This window comes from Zalophus californianus, chromosome 1 (assembly GCF_009762305.2).
Source record: "Zalophus californianus isolate mZalCal1 chromosome 1, mZalCal1.pri.v2, whole genome shotgun sequence".
NCBI classification, from domain to species: Eukaryota; Metazoa; Chordata; class Mammalia; order Carnivora; family Otariidae; genus Zalophus; species Zalophus californianus.
The window spans coordinates 126023373-126045456 of record NC_045595.1 but is presented as its reverse complement, the minus strand read 5'-3'; the positions used below and the strand labels follow the sequence as shown (position 1 = coordinate 126045456).

Sequence of the window (22084 nt, the reverse complement as noted above, 5' to 3'; positions counted from 1 at the left end):
TCTCATCACTTCAGTCCCTTATTTGCAAAATTGATTAAACTTATTTTGTTTTTTTTAATTACACAAGACTTGTTATTTAGTAGTGATGATATCATTTTATAGTGCTTTCCAATTTGCAGTATTATTTGCCCTTTGATCCTTATAACTTTTTTAGGTGGACAGGTCAGGTCTTGTTAATTACTGAGTAATGCAACAGAGATAGCAAAGCTTTCTTAGTGAACTTGTAAAAAGTAAGAACTAATAAAGCAATGATTTCTGAAAAGCACCATATAGAATTTTAAATAAAGAAACCTAATATATTATTGTCATGAATTTATTAAATGAAATCACTTGGACACAAAATGTGTATTATTTTAAAATGCTGACAAGGACATTTTTGTTAAATTATAGAAAACTTTATTCCTTAGGTACATACCCAGTTTTGGCAAAATTTGTCCAGTATGTCATTACAACTGCACTCAGCATCACATCGTTTTTGGAAAAATTGCAAGGAAATAATTCTGTAGGTCCAATCATGGGGATTCCTAGTACGTAGGGAACTTCATCTCCATGAGCTGCATCAGCCCAAGCTGGAACCTGATCTGTTTGGCAATGATGGTAAAAGGCATAGAAGTATGTAGGTGAACCAAAGTTTGAGTGAAGATCTGCTGTAGCTACAGCTGGTGCTACCCACTGATGGTCTGTAAACAAAGCCAGTAATGTCTTCCTTCTGGTTTCAGGGTTATGACGGTCAGCCCAGTCAGTATACATGAATTTAATAGTTTCTCTCAAAACATCTTTGCCTTCAGGATATCCGTATAAATTATCAACAAAATTGGAAACAGCGAAGTCAAAATCACTAGCTGATATACCATCATCACTATCTACTATATTTTCAACAAATTTTAACCCTTCCCCTTGGTTAACTCCTAACATTATATCATAGTTGAGAAACTCTCCTTGCTCCATCAATATCTGAGGGTCATCTGGTATTACATCACCATCAATCACAGGTCCAAAGGCTATGTGGTATCGTGCTGGTTGAATATCTTGGTCAACAAGTTCTTTGTAAGGCTTCTTCTGTAGGCATTCCACTAACTCTACTGTATCTGAAACATTGCAACCAACTTTTGTGGCCAACATTCTAGCATATTTTGCAGGTTGGAAACTAACAGCCCAGCTGGAAAGGGCTGTTCCACTTTGAGCTATGGCTCGTTGGAAAAGTCCTATGGGAAAAATAACAAAGAGTTTGAGATTACTTTTGAATAAGGTTGTGGTAAACCAGTAACATCTGATATTTTAAATGTGTATATAAAAACCCATATACAACTCAAGAAACAGGAAGATAGAGACATTTTTGCTTAAGAGAAGGTATGTAAAGTCATCCCCAGGGTATAAGGAGTCAGAGAGGTAGCCTAAGTCTTACGCTTTGAGTAGCAACTGCTTTAGGGATCAAGAGGTCTAAATTGTTTGGTGTCTCAGAGAGGCAATAAACAAGTAGAGATGGAGAATGTGTAAATATTAGTGGTAAGAAGTCCCAAATATTTTTTTCAATCAACATGTAAACACTCATGTTATTATAAAAGCCAAGCAGATGGGCTCTCTCCCCCCAACTCTTCATTAGACTTTGTATTGTTTTTGGGGAATATTTCTTCCAACTTGGCTGCATGTATCTTCCTTCAAAATGGCTCTGTATGTTTGTTTTATTCAGATTTATTAAAAAAAGAATTGTTGGGAGCTTACACAACTATTGGGGCTGGGGATTTGCTAATACCCTGGGGATGGCCCTGAAGGCACACAGAACAGAATATCACTTTAGACATACTCTTTCCAGCTCTTCATGTCAGACATAGTATGCTGAATATTCATCTTTCAGAAGAAGACATAACATTTGAAGTGTTTTCACTAGGTTAAAGAAAAAACCATCAGCAGAAGGATTCAGTGGGGGGTGATTTAACTTTTTCCACTGTTGAATGTGCACTGCTATATTTTATCATAAAAGATGGAAAATACATGGTCTACTGCTTTTAACTTAATTGCATTTAAGAATTATAAATCATGGTCCCATATGCAGTTTGATAAGAGCTGCATGCCATTCAAATTTACAAATGCATTTTATCTACCCATTAAGGTATTTTCAAATAAATTCTTATTTTAAAAACACAATTTATCTATTTCCTTTAAAAATTACATTTATTATCAATTTCCAAATATAGCTTTGTAGTTCAGTTATTTAAACACATGCTCAATTATTCATATGTGTTAATGAGATAAGAATTCTTTTCACAAAGGTGCTAAAGCAGTGTCTGAATTAGAAGCAAAGTTTTAGATTTTTCTCCAAACATATATATGTATTCAAAATGTCTATAATATGCTCCTAGATAATTCTAAAAATATTCAAAAAGTCAAACAATACCAATTTAATTTTTTTTGGTTTCTGACATCTTTATGAACATATTTTTAGTTTGCCAGAGCAAAGTATGCTAGAGCGAATGATATAAATACAGATAATTTTTAAAAATTACATAGGCTATGTGTTTGTTAACATTTACTCAGAGAAATATTTTACTAATTAAAAACTTTTCAACTAAAATAAACCTGGTGATTATTTCCCATTTCAGGGGCTCAATGACATTAACTAAATATACCAAAAAAGATTTGGGGAAAATGCACATCATATTAAATATAGTCTGAAATATGCCATCTAGATAGTATTGGAAAAATCATATATTTTATCATCAGTGAAAATGCTTATAATGTGTATACAACCTGTGGTTGACTCCTGGTATAAATAAGCCTAAGCATTGCTGCAGCTCTGGGGTTTTACAGACTTTAAATCTATGTCTGCATGGGAAACAGAATTAGCCTGATGATTTTAAGATATCTTCTGGGCATCTCCTGGTAAAAAAAAAAAAAAAACCAAGCAGCCTTTTTGTGGAGATAGGCTTAAGACTAAACCAAATATAAGTCCATTTCTCTGGCCTCACAAGGACAGTTTTCCTTGAAGAGTGTGATGAATATTATATTTTCAACTGTTGGCGTGGCCACTGGCCACTGTTTACCAAATCACCAATTGATGAATAGCAATGCTGGCTAATGAACTAATTAGCTTATCTCTTTATCAATTGCTAGTTTTAGATTAGTTGACTCACTTTGGTGCCCTTTTGCTCTCCATTTAGAAAAACTTTTAGAATAAATAGGAAGAAATAACATTTGAGATCAAATGACCCTATGAAATCTGAACAGATTGTCTAATGTTAACCTATGTAAATATTGGCATTAGTACAGTCTTCAGCTAGAACAATCTAATCTCTTCAATGAAAAAAAAAAAACAAAATTTGTTATTTCAAAATAAGCCACTTCATTACAGACCAAGATCTCAATACAATTGGAAATGTTCTCTTATGTGTCATTTTGTCATCTCAAATCAGAGGTCTACTAACATAAATGAGATGTTACATAAAGTACATTTATAAATTAAGTCTATGATAATGTATGATTCTCCAAATATATATACTCATTTAATGATAAGCTGTTCTTTGGAAATACCACATCAGTGTATCTTTGATACTGAAAACAAATATTCTATGTCTGATGCTCATATCATAAAACTCAGTCTTACAAATCAAGATGTTTCATGAATTACACTTGACAGCACATACTTCCTTAATATATATAAAATGACAACAAAAAAGCAGAAAACACAAAATGGTCTATGTTGATGTGTATTCTCTATCTTCCTATTATGTATAATGGAGAGAAAGTATTAGTTTTTGCAGATTTTTCCAACAAAACACTTCTGGTAGATATTTCAAGTTAATAATGCAATTAGAATGAGTGACTTAAACTCATGGTAAAGTGGGAATTCATAAAAAACCAACATGATGAGCCTTGGGCAGGCACTTTGGAAAAAGGGTGTCAAGGCCAGAAAATGTAGATAACAAAAATATTTCATGGGTTTATGCAGCCTCAATGTTCCATGCTGCTTTAAAGCCAAGCTTTACAGGGGGAAAAAAAATGAACACTTTTGAAGTTGAAAATAGAAAAAGCACGGATTTAAACCTAATTTTCCTTTTAATGAACAGCTCTACTAGTGACCTTGATGCTTTGACAATTTTGGATCATGCATGCAAAATAATCAAACATCCATTCTGTACTCAGACAACAGGTGAAAATATTGTTTCCAGACAAACCAGCTTATAACTGCTTCCTTATCTTCTTACCAGTAAAGAGTTTTTTACATGTCTATTGTCTTGAAAATAGATGATACACAATCCTTGCATTTAAAAAGAACCTGTCTTTGATTTTTGATTACTGAATAAACAGAGATGACAGAACTGTGAACATCTTTGATTTTCCCAAAAATCACCCTTTGAGAGGAAAGAAAAGTAACTGTAATTCTAACTATTCTGAAGTGTGCTTGAAAGGGCATTCTTATCAAGCTCCACAGGAGACAAAGAAAAGAGTTTGACAAAAATTGAAACATGCATAGAAAAGCTGAAGAAACAAAATTTTAAACAATTATTGAGCTCAACCTAACACTCAGTTTGAACAGAGAGATATATACAGAGCATCACATACTACTGATGGCGGTGGCATGCAGACACCAAAATTGTCAAAATTTGCAACCTGCATAATACCTTTGGTTGAATTGCTCCAACGGTTACCTTCAGAATAATGGGATAAAGTCAGAAGATTGACACATGAACCCCCAGCGCCAGATCCAAAAACAGTGATTCTTAAGGGGTCACCACCAAAGAATCCAATGTTCTCACTAGTCCATCTTAAAGCCTGTATGAGATCAAGGAGTCCATAGTTTCCTTTTGCAGCCTGATCCCCTGTGCTCAAGAAACCTGGAAGATCAAAATAAAAAGGTATCTTAGAACATCTTTTTGAGTTGACATGAGTCAGATAGACATTCAAATTAAATACAGTTGAAGCCTGTGTTCATCAAGGTGAGTAGAGTCCAAGTTCTTTAGTAAAAAGTTATTTCCCACCCGAATAAAAGAATATACTTTAGGAAGAACAGTAGACACTGAAATCTGAAAAATGACATTTACCTTCCCCAAGTTACCCAGGGGGCAAACAAAGAGAATGAAAACATTCTGAAAAATCTCAGGGGAGACATTCTACCGGCCAAGTTACTTGGAGACATTTGAGATAGTACCATGGGGCATATGAGAATGTGCTTTTGCGTAAAACACTGTGTCAGCAACTGTCAGTTGCTCACGTTCTAACATGGTTGGAATTTAAGGAATGTGTCGCAGAGTGGCAGGATGTGAGGGTGAAGAGCAGGGGTATTTTTCTAAGACTTGTTCATAAAATTATATGCAACTCTTTGCATATAAATGTATATATATGTGCATTTTTATCAAAGATGGTCCATGCTTAAGAAAGAATCACTGTGTTCGAGGTAATTTGGGGCCACATTTTGGAATACCTTAAATGCTAAACTCAGCATATTGGCACAATTAGAAAACAACATAGAATAATTGGAGATTTTTGAAAGATTCAGACTCATATCTAGAATGTTTAAAGCTCTGCTTTACAGTAAATCTGATAATCAGGAGGAATATATGTTGCATAAGAAAAAGAAAGGAGGTAGAGGAAAGGTTACAGGGATCTGAGCTGACAGAGTGGCAAAGACAATTGAAAAAAGGAGAAAAAATATGATCCTATAAGAACTGAGTGAATTTCTTATACATGGAAGTTGTTTTAGAGAGGAGTCAAGATACTACTTTAATAATGCTTTAAACATATTCATTTCACTGACTTGATAGCTTTTATAATGTTCATTATGACTTATGAAACAAATATCTACTCTTTAATATATTTCCACATTTGGTATAAATGAGAAAGTATAAAGTAATTCATAAAAGGGCGCCTGGGTGGCTCAGTTGGTTAAGCGACTGCCTTCGGCTCAGGTCATGATCCTGGAGTCCCGGGATCGAGTCCCACATCGGGCTCCCTGCTCAGTGGGGAGTCTGCTTCTCCCTCTGACCCTCCCCCCTCTCATGCTCTCTCTCTCTCATTCTGTCTCTCAAATAAATAAATAAATAAAGTCTTTAAAAAAAGTAATTCATAAAAGATTCCATTTTATTGACTATTCACATATTGTGTAGAAAATATTTAGAGATATACTATATATAAATTGATTATATTCAGGGATATAATTTCCAATCTCACCAAGTTTATAGAACTAATCTTTTCTTAAATTAGAGATATTCTCTTATTGCAGACTCATTATAGAAACTCAACATAAAAAAAGTAAAAATTATTTTGTTCAATTTGAAATATACCTTTATTTATTGAATATAGTTATTTTATAACTAAGCTAAGAAGTCAGTTATATTTGTATATATAACAGCACCTATCAGTTGAGTAAATCAATCTATACCCAAAATGAATATAGGGACAAGAAATTCTTTAGGGGGTGCCTGGGTAGCTCAGTTGGTTAAGTGACTGCCTTCGGCTCAGGTCATGATCCTGGATTCATGGGATGGAGTCCTTCATCAGGCTCCCTGCTCAGCAGGGAGTCTGCTTCTCCTTCTGACCCTTCCCCCTCTCACGCTCTCTCTCTCTCTCTCATTCTCTCTCTCTCGAGTAAATAAATAAAATCTTAAAAAAAAAAGAAATTTGGGGCACCTGGGTGGCTCGGTCGTTGGGCGTCTGCCTTCGGCTCAGGTCATGATCCCAGGGTCCTGGGATCAAGTCCCACATCGGGCTTCCCCCTCTCCCACTCCCCCTGCTTGTGTTCCCTCTCTAGATCTCTCTCTTTCTGTCAAATAAATAAATAAAATCTCAAAAAAAAAAAGAAAGGATTTAAAAAATTAAAAAAAATTCTTTAGGATCATTGTAGGAAGCAATAGATGAAGACAAATCATGAATAATTTTGCAAAAAAAATGAAGAAATGAAGATGATTAGTCATTCTTTTCTACAAGACCAAAAAATTCAATGAAACAAAAACACAATCTCTAGTCCAGTGTGTGTGTGTGTGTGTGTGTGTGTGTGTGTGTGTGTGTGTGTGTGTAACACTGGAAATAAATCATCCTTGAGACGGAGGTTAACTTTTATTATTTTTTAAAATTTTTTAAAAAGTATTTTATTTATTTATTTGACAGAGAGAGACACAGAGAGAGAGAGGGAACACAAGCAGGGGGAGTGAGAGAGGGAGAAGCAGGCTTCCTGTGGAGCAGGGAGCCCGATGTGGGGCTCGATTCCAGGACGCTTGGATCATGACCTGAGCTGAAGGCAGTCGCCCAACTACTGAGCCACCCGAGCGCCCAGGAGGTTAACTTATCCAAATAAATACATCTTTCTGGTCATACTCATTCCTTTTTTTTTTTTTTAAATCTACATAACAATTTAAGGAAATTTTCATGGTATCTTCTTACAAAGAAGCACTTTCAGGGAGCACCTTGGGTGGCCTACTCGGTTAAGTAACCAATTTTTGATTTGGCTCAGGTCATGATCTCAGGGTCCTGAGATCAAGCCCCTTTGTCAGGTTTCTTGCTGAGCATGGAGTCCGCTTGAGATTCTCTCTCCTCTTCCTCCTCTGACCCTCCCCTCCCCCTGTTCATGTGCCCACTCTCTCTCAAGGAAAAAAAAAAGCACTTTCAAACACTCAATAGTCATATAAATGAGAGCCTATTAAAATACAAAACAAAAACATGGCAAGGAACCCTTTTGACTTTATTTTCTGTTAAGTGAATTTTGGTGTAAGACAGAACCATTTGTTTAAATTCCTGAAGGGCTCTGTTACAAATGTTTTGATCTATAAACATGGACTGATGGCATGAACCCTGAAAACAACATTATGGGAGGATTATAGGGTGATAGAAAGGACTCTTGAAGGATAAAGGAAGTATGTGTGTGTGTGTGTGTGTGTGTGAGAGAGAGAGAATGAATGTGAGAATGAGAGCACATTCTAGGTAGTTTATTATCTGGATTTCTATATCACAAATACATTCAGATAGAAATTTGATTTCTGAATATAGCTTTTGCCACTCAGTGCAAACCCCAGGATTTGTATTTAATTCCTCTTGAAATAATATTGAATAATTCCAGTAATATTCAAATGAATCTCTATATTCATACAAAATTGACTTACCAATAAAATAGTCATAATTCAATATGTAGCATGTGGAGAACCATGGTAAGACAATTATCTCTACATTAAAAAATATCCCCTTTATAATTCCAGTTTTAGTAGCACCATTTTAACCACTCTGGTAGGTTGGTCAAATAATTTTGTGTTTATATAAGAAACTTGTAAAAGCATATCAATTGCCTGAAGAGCAACTTCTATTTTTATATAATTTAAAGAAATCTTGTAGCATCTTCAAGGAAAAAAAAAACTGAACAAAATCAATTCAATTCCAAAGTTGCACTGTTAAGTCATAGTACGGAAAATGGAGTAAATCATCAGGTAAAAGATTGTGTCCTAGGTAGGCTTGGAGTGTCCAAGCTACTCTGTCAAACTTCATTTTAACCTTTCATTCCTGAATTTCCTTCACTATTGATTTTTATTTCATGTGTATGCTGTAGCTTATCTATCTATATCATCTATCTCTCTAGCTATTATCTGTCTTCCAACTAAACGTAAGTGATCATTAGCATGAAGTCAGAGAGCCACTATGAGTTTTAGATTAGGAAAAAATAATAGGTATCGGCTGCCTTTATTAAGGTCAGTCAACCAATCAAATCTATTTTTTAGACCCGATAAAATAATACTATATGCTTGTATGAATTCTTTGCTTTCTGATGCTATATTCAAACAAAACTTTGTGGTTCAGCCAAGGGCGAAAAATGAGGAACATTGAGTAAATCATTGCCTCAAAAGACACAGTTTGCTAATTACCCAAGTGATGTGCATTGGCAGCATTCTTTATACCTGGCTATCCAGTGAAGTGTCATTTAAAGTTCTCTTTAAGCTTGACTTAGCGCCTTAGTCCTTAACAGCAGAATTATTTCAGATCACTCTAGCTGGAACTTTGCATTGGACTGTTCAACTGCGCTCCAGCTGTGGCAGAACCCAATTTTACAAAGGTCCTAAAGTGTTGCTTACCTTCATGATTACTTTGGAAATGATTTTTCCCAATGTCACTTAAGTCATTCCCTATAGTCACTCACCTTATCTACCTCTGCTGGCCTTCGATTGTAAGCTCCTAGAACATATGACTAATTGATGTCCTGATGCAATGACACATTATTTTTGTAAGATAGAACAATAATGATTACATGATCTTCTCTTTTTGGGGGAGATAGCAACAGAATTTTCCAGAAAAGAATATTCAACTGTTTAATTTACTTGGCTCTTGAGTATAAAACCTTGAAAAAATTATTACTTTGAAACTCAAGGTAAACTTTCAAAATTCATAATTACAAGTATGCCAAGAGTTATTTTAGTGGCTCATGTATATACTACAATTCTCATTCAACTATGTATTCAAATAGAATTTATTTAATACCATTCTTCCCACCTAAAAATTCGTCCTATTAAAAAACATCTCCAATCATTGTTTTTCCTACATGGACTGATGAAATTTACTGAGCAGGTTTGGCATCAATGTGATGTTTACCTGATCTGGCAAGTAGGATTACTTTCAGGGGTTAGTGAGAAACCAAGCAACTGAACATGGGTCCGCAGGCCCTTGGAATGGAAAAATCAGATCAGGCATAAAATAAATTGGCAAGAGGAAAATAAATAAAACCAGATAATCACTGTAACCAGGTATTGGTTTGAGCTACTGATGTCCACCAAATTTAGATGGGCAGACCTGAAGGAATCTGAGAGAAACTGAGTTAAGTTGTCTGGCAGCAGCCCTGCAGCTGACTAGTTGGCCCAATCTATATTCAGGTCTCTTACAGTATAACCACATAGGCGACATATTTAGAATGTAAAACAAAAGGAAAGCAGGGTGCTTCTCAGTAGAAAAAAAAGATTTAAACATATTCAAGGAGGAAACTGAGACTAGGAAAAATGCAGACTGTTTACATTTGAGATTACATCTAGAATATCAGAAATTGAAGATGTCAGTGATTCTGTACTGTAGGTGTGCTTTCTTTTTTGAGGGGGGAGGAGGGAAAATTTGAATATCTATGCTTATAGTGTTTAATATCTGAAAGTGTTTATATATATATGTATATATATACATATATATGTATATATATATATATATATATATATATATATATATATTAGAGTCCTCAGTATGTGTTCATGCTATAAAGAAGTAGGAAAGAAATCTGTGTTTATCAATGCTGTTGCCTGGATACAGATGGCTGTGGTTGGTCTTTGAGTCAAATTGGTAAGAACTTCAAAATAGAGCCCGTACTGAGTATCAAAGAGGTAGCCTTGCAGACCTGAGACTTTGAATGATAGTGAGATATCCTTCTAGGGACCTGGGACTATACATCAGAAAAATAACTCATTAAGGATTTTGTGTCCTAAACATAAAATAAACAAACAAAAAAAGCCAACATGGGATTAATGTCTCAAATCCTCCCAACTAAAAATCCAACTGAAAATCCCATGCTCTAACTCTCCCTGTCTTCATAGCTGCCAAATCCAGTTCTTCCTCTGCACTCTGTCTCTATTTCCTGCTTTCCACTCATGTTCCTGACTTATTCTAGGCCTTCCTCTTTTCTTCTTAGGCTCATGAAATCCTTCTAGTTAGTCGCTCATCCTCCAAACTTCCAGCAAACAAGCCTACCTTCTATTCTGTCACCAGAATCACTTTTGAAAGATATTCTGTTCTAATGGTGGACACTGCTATATCAAAATAACATCCTTATGTTAATACATACTGGACAGTTTTCCTTCATTTCCCTTTGAGTCAAGATTGTTTAAAATAAGTTGGTTTAAAATTCCTCGAATTGGACAATTTGGAGTCTGTGTAGGGAAAAAGAATACACATAATATCATTTAATTACCCACCACCTCCAGCTAACTTCCTTGCTAATGTGTTCTCTTGAGAGCTATTGTCTAAATTCTTCTTAGAAACAACAACGGATAAAGTCAGAATAATTTCCTTTTTGTATGTGTCCTCTGGAAAAAAGCTTGCTCTGAAATGGTTGATATCTTATCTTAATATCATATAACTTGGCAGTATTTCCAAAATTTTATATTTTCATACATTTATCTGTTGATTATCTATCTATCTATCTATCTATCTATCTATCATCTATCTATCTATCATCTATCTCTCTTTATTTATTGTGAGATAATTTGCTTTTTAATGGCTCATCTTTGGGAAAAGTAAACTGAATTACTGGCCAAGTCTCCTAATTGCTGACAGCTGGACATGGTGAAGGTGAAGGTGACTGCTAACAGATGCCTGGAAAGAAGACACCTGTAGATGTCTCTCTATTGTTCAATCCCCAAATTTCCCATATTTTTGCCATCTCCAAGGTAAACAGATGAGATTGATCCTTCTATATTATAGCCAGTGTTGACATTTGTGACTCCTTCCCCCACAGATATAATGGAGAAAAAAAGGCCCTGGTTTGCTTAGCTCTGAATTGTGTACATTATTCCAATTTCAAGAATGGTCCAAGATAATAGGGTAAAAATAGCACTCAGCCCCAGATCCCACACCATTACCTCTACTCTTCACCCCAACCTGAGGCTGTTAATGTTCACACTTCTTGGTCTACATGTCAAGAAATGCTTATGCAACATTCCCTGAATTAGGCTATTGTGTACTTCCTGTCTATTTGAATCTGGACAACAGACCTGGTATCAAAACTGATAAAATTCCTCTGCTTTCTGAATAACTGCTCTCACAAAGAAGTGAAAAAGGAGAGCTCTCCCTTCTAAAGGAGCTACTTAGAGGAAAGAAATCACATTGTTAATTTCTAATTGTTCTGATTATGCAGGAATGTGTCTAATGATTTAAAAGCATAATTTGCTTCAAAGCATGACATTCAGGGAGCCACCATGGCTACCATATAAGAAAAATCTTCAGCAACTATATAGTTCAGAACTATATAGCTTCAGGAGCTATAAAAATGTCTAATGCATATTTTGGTCTCTCTTATGTGCTCCTATTTTAATGTTTGTGTGTGTATTTTATAATTTATCGTTTGTATTTATAATGTGCTAATTTTCTTTATTTTCTCTGGACTGGGTGCTCCCCTGTGCCTGCCCCCACATGGCCATTCTGTACATGTTTTCTGAATGAAGGCAGGCATTAACATCTTACAATTCTGTTACAACACGGAGATCAACAATTAAACTTTCCAAGTGAAAGAGGCCTATATGTTTTTCTTTGATGACAGCAATGAAGTAGGAATTTAAGAACCTCTCAGCAGCCAATCTGTTTGGAAAATACTTTTAAACGTAGAAAGAATGGGTAATAGCAGCCTTAAAGGGAGAAAAATAGGGCTATACTGGGTAGGGCCCTCCCAAAAGAAGAAGAGGCTACACCGAGCAGCAAACTGGCCCACAATGTTGGCCCAGATTATTGGCCTAGGAACATAAAGCTTGAGAGGCATTTGAGATTCTCTCAATAGTTAGTGTTATGAAGAGAGCACCAAACTTAGTAGGACAACTTAGGTGTACAAGCAAGTTGCTGTGTGAGCAAGTTAGTTAGCCGTTCCGCACCTCAGGTTCCTAACAGACAATATTAATAGTAGCACCTATCCTACAGAAGTTATCATTATTAAAAGATAATGTCTTGGGGATGCCTGGGTGGCTCAGTCAGTTAAGGGTCTGCCTTTGGCTCAAGTCATGATCCCAGGGTCCTGGGATCAAGTCCCGCATTGGGCTCCTTGCTCAGCGGGGAGCGTGCTTCTTCCTCTGCCTGCCACCCCTCCTGCTTGTGCCCTCTCTTTCTCTCTCTGACAAAAAAAAAAAAAAAAAAGATAATGTCTTGGGACACAGGAGGGCTTAATATATGTTAAGTAAAACTGCTTTGGTTTTAATCAACTTAATTTGACATTTTCCTTATTATCACTATTTCATGAAAAATGTTCTTCCATCTTTATTGAAAAAATTGAATTTCAAAAGAATTAAAAAGAAAAAAATTTCAATTACAAAAAAGTTAAATGTATGTATATAGACAATAAGGTTAAATTTACCACAGAGATTTTTATTTTATTTTTATTTTTACTTCATTAACTGTTTTTTAAAATTTAAACTTAAATTTTTTATTTTTTTAACATTATTTATTTGAGAGAGAGAGGGAACTGGGGAGAGGGGCAGAGAGAGAGAGAGGGAGAGAGTCTTAAGCAGACTCCATGCTGAGCACACTGAGCACGGGGCGCTGAGCACACTGAGCACGGGGCACAGAGCCCCACATGGGGCTCATCTCACGACCCTGAGACCATGACCTGTGCTGAAACCAAGAGTTAGATGTCTAACTGATTGTGCCACCCAGGAGCCCCTTATTTTTATTTTTTATTCTTTTTTATTTTTTTAGAGAGAGAGCAAGAGAGCGAGTCGGGGGAGAGGGGCAAAGGGAGAGGGAGAGAGAGAATCTTAAGCTGGTTCCATGCTCAGTGTGGAGCCCAATGTGGGGCTAGATCTTACAACCCTCAGCCCTGAGCCAAAATCAAGAGCTGGTCACTTAACTGACTGAGCCACCCAGGTGTCCCAATTTTATTTTTTATTTTATTGAAGTATAATTGGCATACAATATTATATTAGTTTCAGGTGTACAACATCGTGATTCGACTTTTGTATACATTACAAAATGATAACTTCAGTAAATCTAGTTACCATTCGTCACTATGTAAAGTTAATACAATATTATTGTCTTTATTCCCCATGCTATACATTATACCCAGAGATGACTTATTTATCTTATAACTGCAACTTTGTACTTGATCCCCTTCACCCATTTTGCCCAGTCCCCCAACCCCCTTCCCTCTGGCAACCACCAGTCTGTTCTCTGTCACAGAGGTTTTGAAATTGTTGCACAGGCTGTAGTTTGCAAGGCAATTGAAAATACATATGTTGCCCTCTCAATTTTAATCGGGTAGTGAGGATATTTGTTATGACATAAACACATTTAGTGAATCCTATTAAGCATAGAATGCATGTTTGTATTCATTGTACATAGTTCGTAGAATTCAACTCAAACATTTAATTGGGTTGTATTATAATGAGAATAGTTTCATAAGCCAAAATACTGTGATGATGATTAAATAGAAGACATTGTGTCTTGATTTGCTGATCACTCATTATTTTAGAATAGTTAGCAAAATTACCCAAAACATACTAGTAGTACATTTTTTTAGATGTAGAAGAAAATAGCAGAAAAAAAGATGAGTGACATATGAGTAATTTTTACTATTATAGGCAGCAGTAGTCAACTGCATGTAGCTGAGACCTGGATGGGAAGGAGGGATATTGGGATGTTGTGTTCTTCAATCCCACACTAGCTGCCCCTGAGAAAGACACAGTTAAAAAAAAAAAAAAAACAAAAAAAAAAGGAAGGGTGGGAGATAAAGTCTGGGCAATGAATAAACTTAACTAACTTAAGACAACTTAACTAATTTCATATGAATATTTCCAAGAGTGTTTTACGTATTTTATTTCAACCATAGCAGGATTTTTTGAGAAGGTAAATATTGTCCTAAGGCATGACTAGTAAAATCTGATAGTCATTAAATGCTGCTTTCATTATATTCTTCTCTATTAAAAGCTAACCTGCCTGATTTAGTGATTTTCAAACTTGCTATTTTTGAAAACTTTCAAAATTACCAAAACATTTCAAAATAGTACATTTACCATGTACTTGTCACCCAGATTTCCCGCATACACCCAACATCTTCCTTCCTTCTTCCTCCCTTTCTTCTCACTCCCTTTCTTTCTCCCTTCCTTCTTTCCTTCCTGCCTCCCTTCCTTCCTTTCTTCCTCCCTTCCTTCCTCCCTCCCTTCTTTCCTTCCTCCCTCCCTCCCTCCCTCCCTCCCTCCCTCCCTCCCTTCCTTCCTTCCTTCCTTCCTTCCTTCCTTCCTTCCTTCCTTCCTTCCTTCCTTCCTTCCTTCCTTCCTCCCTTCCTTTCTTCCACTAGCTCTCACTCCCTGCCCGCCATCAAATCTGGAATCACATGTTGACTTTAGTTTTCTACCTAAACCCCTTAAATTTGAACAGTTTGTTGGTCTTTCTTTGTTTTTCTTGACCTTGATATTTTCAAAGAATATCAGGTCGGTTATTATGTAGAATGGTCAGTTATTATGTAGATTGTCCCTCAGTTAAGATTTGTCTCATGTTTCTTCATGATTGCATTTCCTCAGATTATGAATTTTTGACAGAAGGAGCATAAAGTAATGTTGTATTTATCTCAGTTCCAACAGGTACACAATGTTGATTTGTTGCATGACCACTTTGTTAAGGTGGTAATTTTCCACATTTCTCCACTATTAAGTTACTATTCTTCCCTTTGCAGTTAATAAATATAAGTTAGGCAGATTATATTGATACTATGTAAATATCCTGTTTCCTATCACACTGTCATTCACTAATTCTGGCATCTGTTTATGATTCTTATCTGAAACAAATATTAATTTCATCATTTATTTTATTATTAGTTGGAATTGGCAGTAAGAAAAAGATTTCCCTTCTCCCCAATTTGTATTCATTCATTTAATCATATCATTTTGGACTCAGGGTTTTTATTTTATTTTAGGGGTTATAATCTTTTCCTTTCATTTATTTTGATGCTTATATTGTCCCTTGTTTGGCCAGTGGGATTCCCTATGTCATCTTGACATGTCTCTATCATAATCTTTGAGCACATCCTTATTTCTCCTTGGCACAATAAAAATAGCATTTTTGCAAGAAACCTCTAACTACTCTTGGGGTCTTGGACTTCTCTTTGGTTAAAATTTTTGAATAGTTTTTTCATATGTGAAGTAATTAAATTTTTTCTTAGTAATTATAAAATTGAATTTTCAAAGTAACTTAGTGAAAGTAAATTAAGATTATGAAAATTAATTACTAAAATTACAAATAAATTTAGTAATTACAAAAAACAGAAATGGAAGCTTATTCTTGAATTTTGGGGTATAGGGATATCTCATTTGTAAAAAAGTGTCATATAATGAGGTTGAAACCACTAATCTGGACAACACTAAATAATGTCACCAACACCACATAAGGACTACCAACACATCACTACACACACACAAACACACATCTACATGCCAAACAAAAATGATGGCTATAACAAATCTATGACTCACCCTAGCTAAAAATATTTCAATGCCTCAAAGTATATAGATTATGGGAAGAACATAGTAATATGAGTTACCTATAGTGAAAATCTACTGTATAAAGTAGCAAAAACTACACTATAAAAAAAATTACACTAAACTACTTCCCAATAGTCAGATCTCTGATAAAACTTGAATGATAATACAAATTTCTCACTCTCTCAAATTTTAAATTACAAAGTTATTTGTTGTTTTTTTAAAACCAACTTTTCCTCGGAAGTTTCAATTAGCAATTCTTAAAAGTTTGTGAACCCTACCTAGATTAGAGCCATATGGTATGCCTTTTAGAGCAGCTGCTAAGTATACATAAAGGCACTAGAATGGACCCAAAATATCCTGAGGCAAACCAATTCCAGAGACCAATGTAGTAGCACCAGCAGCTAGCCTCGGGTAATCTCATTTACTAATGCCAAAGGGATATATGATAGGTCTTACTTAGATGTTAACAATAAATCCACCTAATATCGAAAATTGGAATAACTTTTTGGGTTGTACTTAAGCATAAGTAACATGGGGATATTGGCCCCTGCAATCCATCAGAAGTATTGTCTGGAGCCCCAAATCTATTGCTGTGTTAATGTGTGAAAGCTCACTGAGGAGAAAATTACTCATGTAACTTGGCCTTCAGTTGGAGAAATTTTTCAAAAGTTTTCCTAGACCGGCAATTCCTACAGTAGATCTTCAGCTCAGAGGGTCATGGAATACTGTTCAATAGCGAAGGAAATATTGAAACAAGTAGAAGGTCAATTTAGAAGAAGCAGTGATCTGAATCTCCCCCAGGGTGCCCTCACATTAAGCTTGGATTTGTAATTGAAAATAAATCTTTCATGTATGGGTGACAAGTCTGAGGTCCTGTTCTGGGTGCAGTTTTCACTAAGCATTATATTTTCCAGTTTGATGTCACTGTCCTTTTCAGCTGATTTGACCTGCAATGCCACAGTGGGATGTTGGCTGCCAAGTGATTAGCTATTCAAGAAAAAAAGTGAAACTAATCTCTGTATTAATATACATGAGGTGAAATGAGAAAGAATCTGAGACTCGAAGGCTCAGAGACTGATGTTACAAGCTGTGCAGTGAGGCATACTCCCCCAGATCCAGGAGCAGAATCAAACCCCACAGAGGAAGGGTGACATTTGGCAGAGGTGGTGCAAGAGACAGCTGCCGTGGGTTGAAGTGACAGCTTGATTTTCTAGCACTTTAATAGAAAGACTTAGTCCTTTTTCAGGATAAAAAGAGCATCCTGTCATTATGGCACTTAGTAAAAGGCATACAAGTGCAGAATTCAATTTTTTCCTTTACATTGAGGATTGGAGGGGTGCTATATGGAAGAGAAGGTATGATTTTTTTTTTTTTAATTTGTTGATCTACAAAGTACTTCTACATCACTTTGTGGCTCCCGAGGAACCTTTATATAGACTATTTTCCCTCTGTTACAAGTACGCTTTCTTTCTCTTAGGGAATCAAATAATCATGAAGATCAGTTAATATCACAAACATGAATCTTGTAATGAAAAACAGTTCATTAAATCCACATTCGGCGGGTACCTACTCTTTCCAGGCATTCTGCTAGTTACTCAATATATGAAGACTAATAAGACATGTCCTCTGTTAGGTTTCATTTGAATGTTTTCTTGAACGTATTCCTTGGTCTTCCTGCAATCTCACCGTGGATGGAGTGTGTGAAAAAGATACCCCAGGGATGCCTGGGTGGTTCAGTTGTTAGGTGTCTGCCTTCAGCTCAGGTCATGATCCCAGGGTCCTGGAATCGAGTCCCGCATCAGGCTCCCTGCTCTGCCGGGAGCCTGCTTCTCCCTCTCTCACTCCCCCTGTTTGTGTTCCCTCTCTCGCTGTCTCTGTCAAATAAATAAATAAAATCTTAAAAAAAAAAAAAAAGAAAGAAAGAAAAAGATACTCTGGACGCCACCTGTTTAACCAGAGTCTCTGGAGGTGAAATAGCACTTTTAGCAAGTTCCAAGGTGATTTTGATGCACACTAAAATTTGAAAACTCTGATGTCTTAAAGGTAAAAAATACAGGGAATTCTGACCAAAAATATTAGGTCTGGAAGGAACTTTAGTAACTAGTGCAATCACATATTTTACAGATGAGAACACCGAAAATCAAGATCAGAGAGAATATAAACTGCCTGGTGTCACACAGCTGGCTAGGACCCCAATTTTCCTTTCTCTAAGCCCAATGCTTGTAAAGTAAGAAATTGATTGTGGGTTTCTTTACTCAAACGATTCATTATATTGTATATATTCCCTCTTTTTTTTTTTTTTTTTGCTTTGCTAATCAACTATTTCCATATAATTTGTGTTTCAGAGCTATGATGACAAAAGTTTGGTATATGAAACTCGCTACTCTCTTGACCAATTTTCTCCAGACTACCTTTCATCCACCCTTAGCTATCTAGACAAACAAGGGTATTTTCCCATGCAAAAATTAGATCTCCTACAACAAAAAAAAATGATCATGTGAGGCCTATTCCATATACCTCTATTAATTTTTCTTGCAGTTAAAACTGCTAATTTTAATTTACAAATAATCCTTATATTTCCAAAGGGAAAGGAGAAAAGTGGACTTTAAAATGTGAGGCAATACAATCTTTAATCTTACTTTCAAGGTTCTAACTACTTTGGGGGAAAAAACCTCTTATAAACTAATTTCGTTATTCTCTTTGCTAGGAAATTCTTTCCAGAGACGAAATATCTATGTAGCTTAAGCCAGTTTCCTTTTGTTCTGTGCTCAGAGAAGATGGAAAACATCTGGCAGGTTCTTCTGGCAGGATATTCAAGGAAAATCTTTACTCTTCAGGCAAAATAATCCAATTCCTTTTTGTCTACATTGTATGGAACTATTCTCCAACTCTTATATAAATGAATAAATTGCATAATGGAGATGGATATTTGTTGATCAGAGCCAAGTTATAGTAGTTTAATTTGCAATTTCTTTGAATAAAGTTAATTATAACAAAAGCAATGTTAATAAATTCTACAGAAAATAATTTGCTCTTTAGGTTTTTCATCCGTTATCCATGCCAAAAGAAATATCATTATGCAGCATGCTAAGGATTTTTTTTTTTTTTTCAGTTTATCTAAGAGGAAATGCTGGCTGGTAGACTACACCGGACCAGCTTTTACCAGGTGCCATAGGGTTTCCCATAAGCAACTTCATGGGGAGGAAATCATTATGGCACAAGGGAGGCAGCCTGCAGGGGGCGCCTTTTTCTAATTTACGCAAAGGTACCTTATGGGTTAGTGGCAGCCGGCCCAAGAGGTCCACAGCAAGCTTCTGCCAGATGTTCAGCATTGTATTTGTGTGTCAGCAGGCTTAGACTCTTCTCCTAGACGTTGAGAGAAGGGCATCCCACCATTCTTACAAAGAAAAAATACGAATAATATATTGTATCCTACAAATTGGTCCAACATTAAATGGACATCATTTGAAAAGTTTTCATTTCTTAGTAACCATTTCTGTGAATATCTTAGAGTTATAAAATTAGCAACTTTCTATTTTGTACATAGCTTCCTTTTTTTTTTTTTAATTGGAGTTAGTGGATATTGCTATCATCTACGATGAAGAATTCCACAAAAGCACACTTGGCAGGCTGACTCTAAGTTTGGCAATGGAGCAAAACTCAATTTCCTACTAAGCTGAGCTAGTATAATCCTACAGTACTCAATGGAAAAACAAAAAATTCCTTTCCTTATTAAAAACAGCATGTCAGATTCTGTCCAGAGAAACCTTGCTCACAGGAACAAGTAAGGCTCTGAGGGTGGAAGGGGTGATCAATATTTGATTTTTATCTATACATCCTAGGTCACAGCTGCTCCTTTCCCTGAGCTGGGCCATAGTTCTTAAATTATTTATGATCAGAAGTAAGGAATGTTAACTTCTCAAACTCAGCTTGGAGGCCTAGGACCAAGTCTGCTCCACTAATAGGACCTCCTGCTCCCTCTCTTTCTTTCAGCCTCTTTGACTCAGCCAGGGCAGACTTTTTCTTCCTTTCTTTACCAGAGTCTTCCTCCAGGCTTTCAGTTGCCTTCTGCTTGTGTTTCCTTTGCCATTTTAAAGTTTCCCTGCATCAGATTCTCATCCCTCAAGCGATCATGTTTTTCTTTACGATCTTTTTCCCTGAACACAAATAAACCCTTTATTTTAAACCAAATAATAAAAAAAACAAAATTCAAATAAAAACTATATCTGTATAATCTTTCCAGAATATGGAATAATTGAATGATTTTAGTAATGCCTATTCCATTAATATAACAATTAATAATAATGGTGATTAGTCCTATGTGATATAACTGGAATTTATTGAGAGCCTCACTCTACACTAGGCACCTGGTTAAGCACTTTGCAGACCACGTTTCATTTAACCTATATAATAACCCTGAATAGTAGATAAGAGTTTGAGGTCATCTAGTGAGTTAATGACAGAGTAAGACCTAAAGGCTTTGCTCTGAAAAAAAGTATGCACTTAATATTTTGATAATGAAATGTGTCTTTATTGTATGATCTTTTTTTAAGCAAAATATTCATCTGCTGTAGCAACATAAAAGACGGACTTTTCCTGGGCTTCTAAGCATCTCTCTTCTGAACCCTTAACATTTTTCCCCCTTAACAAATCATCCAGCCTACATAACCTCCTTCTATTCCTTGATAATATAATCTTCTCCTTTCCATAGGTCACACACTGGAACAAATGTATGATCCATTTGTGACAATGAAACACAGCAGCCTCCTTCTTATAATACAAAGGCACAATCAGAGAAGAGAAAAATAACTAAGCAAAAAAGGAAAGTGAGAGAAAACTACTCTGGTTTTAAACATAACTCAATAGAAAATTTGTCTTTCATCAAAAGTATTTCCAGGCTAATGACTTGTGGTTTCTTCAGTCTTCATTTAAGTAGAATAGGACTCACTTTTCATAAAGCAGGTAAGTGGATAAAGTACTCATTCAATTCTACATTAATTTTAAAGGGAATGTGAACTAGCTCCACTTGATATGAGCACTCATCTCAAAGAACGTGGGCTGTCAGAGTTCTTGGGAACAGAACTGTCTAGTCTTATTTCAAGAAAGGGCCATGTTCCCTGGCCAGACAACTTAAAGAGATGGGCATTGGATCTTTGCCCTGAGTGCTCTATCCTCATAACTTCGGACCATGTGGTTCTAAGGGGGCGGGGGCGGGGTGTCCTAATGATATTTGGAATGTACAGTTTAGTTCAACGGAAGATTTATGGGAGCATGTGACAGGCACAGCACTAGGCACTGAGTTTGGAGAGGGATAGAACAATCACATTTTAATGAAAAGGAAGGGACAAATGCAGTTCTTACTTATTGGTATCCATAATGGAGCAGTGATATAATATAAAAGATGCGGGGGGGAAGGGCAGTATTACAATAGGTATGTTTTTTAACATCTAGAAAATAGGACTTCAGGTGTGTATTATCTTATTCATAGTCTAAGGCTGTAAGATGAAGAGACAGGTATTTGGGCCCTTACACAATTGTTATATTTCCTGTAGGGTTCCTTACAATTCTTATCTGAAACTTTCAATTGAATGTAGGGCCATTATAAATCACCTGGACATGAAAGTAGGGGGCAGAGGAGGAAGGGTGGGGAAAATGACAGTGTGGAAGTAATATAAAGAACTCTAATATTAGGAGCACCTGGGTGGCTCAGTCAGTTAAGCGACTGCCTTCAGCTCAGGTCATGATCCTGGAGTCCCAGGATTGAGTCCCGCATCGGGCTCCCTGCTCGGCGGGGAGTCTGCTTCTCCCACTGACCCTCCCCCCCCCATGCTCTCTCTCTCTCTCTCAAATAAATAAATAAAATCTTTAAAAAATAACTAATATAAACATTGTATATTGGATTA

General features: G+C 36.1%; 1 protein-coding gene across 6 annotated transcripts in view; it reads right to left on the bottom strand.

The window, feature by feature from the left end:
- Positions 1–22084, bottom strand: part of NLGN1 (neuroligin 1) — an 831148-nt gene that overhangs the window by 6651 nt on the left and 802413 nt on the right. For all 6 annotated transcript variants that reach the window (XM_027586035.2, XM_027586034.2, XM_027586033.2 and 3 more), the window contains 2 exons: positions 4620–4832; positions 416–1205 (listed from right to left, as the gene is read on the bottom strand). In XM_027586035.2, coding sequence (XP_027441836.1) covers positions 416–1205; positions 4620–4832 — 1003 coding nt within the window. The remainder of the gene's footprint in view (positions 1–415; positions 1206–4619; positions 4833–22084) is intronic.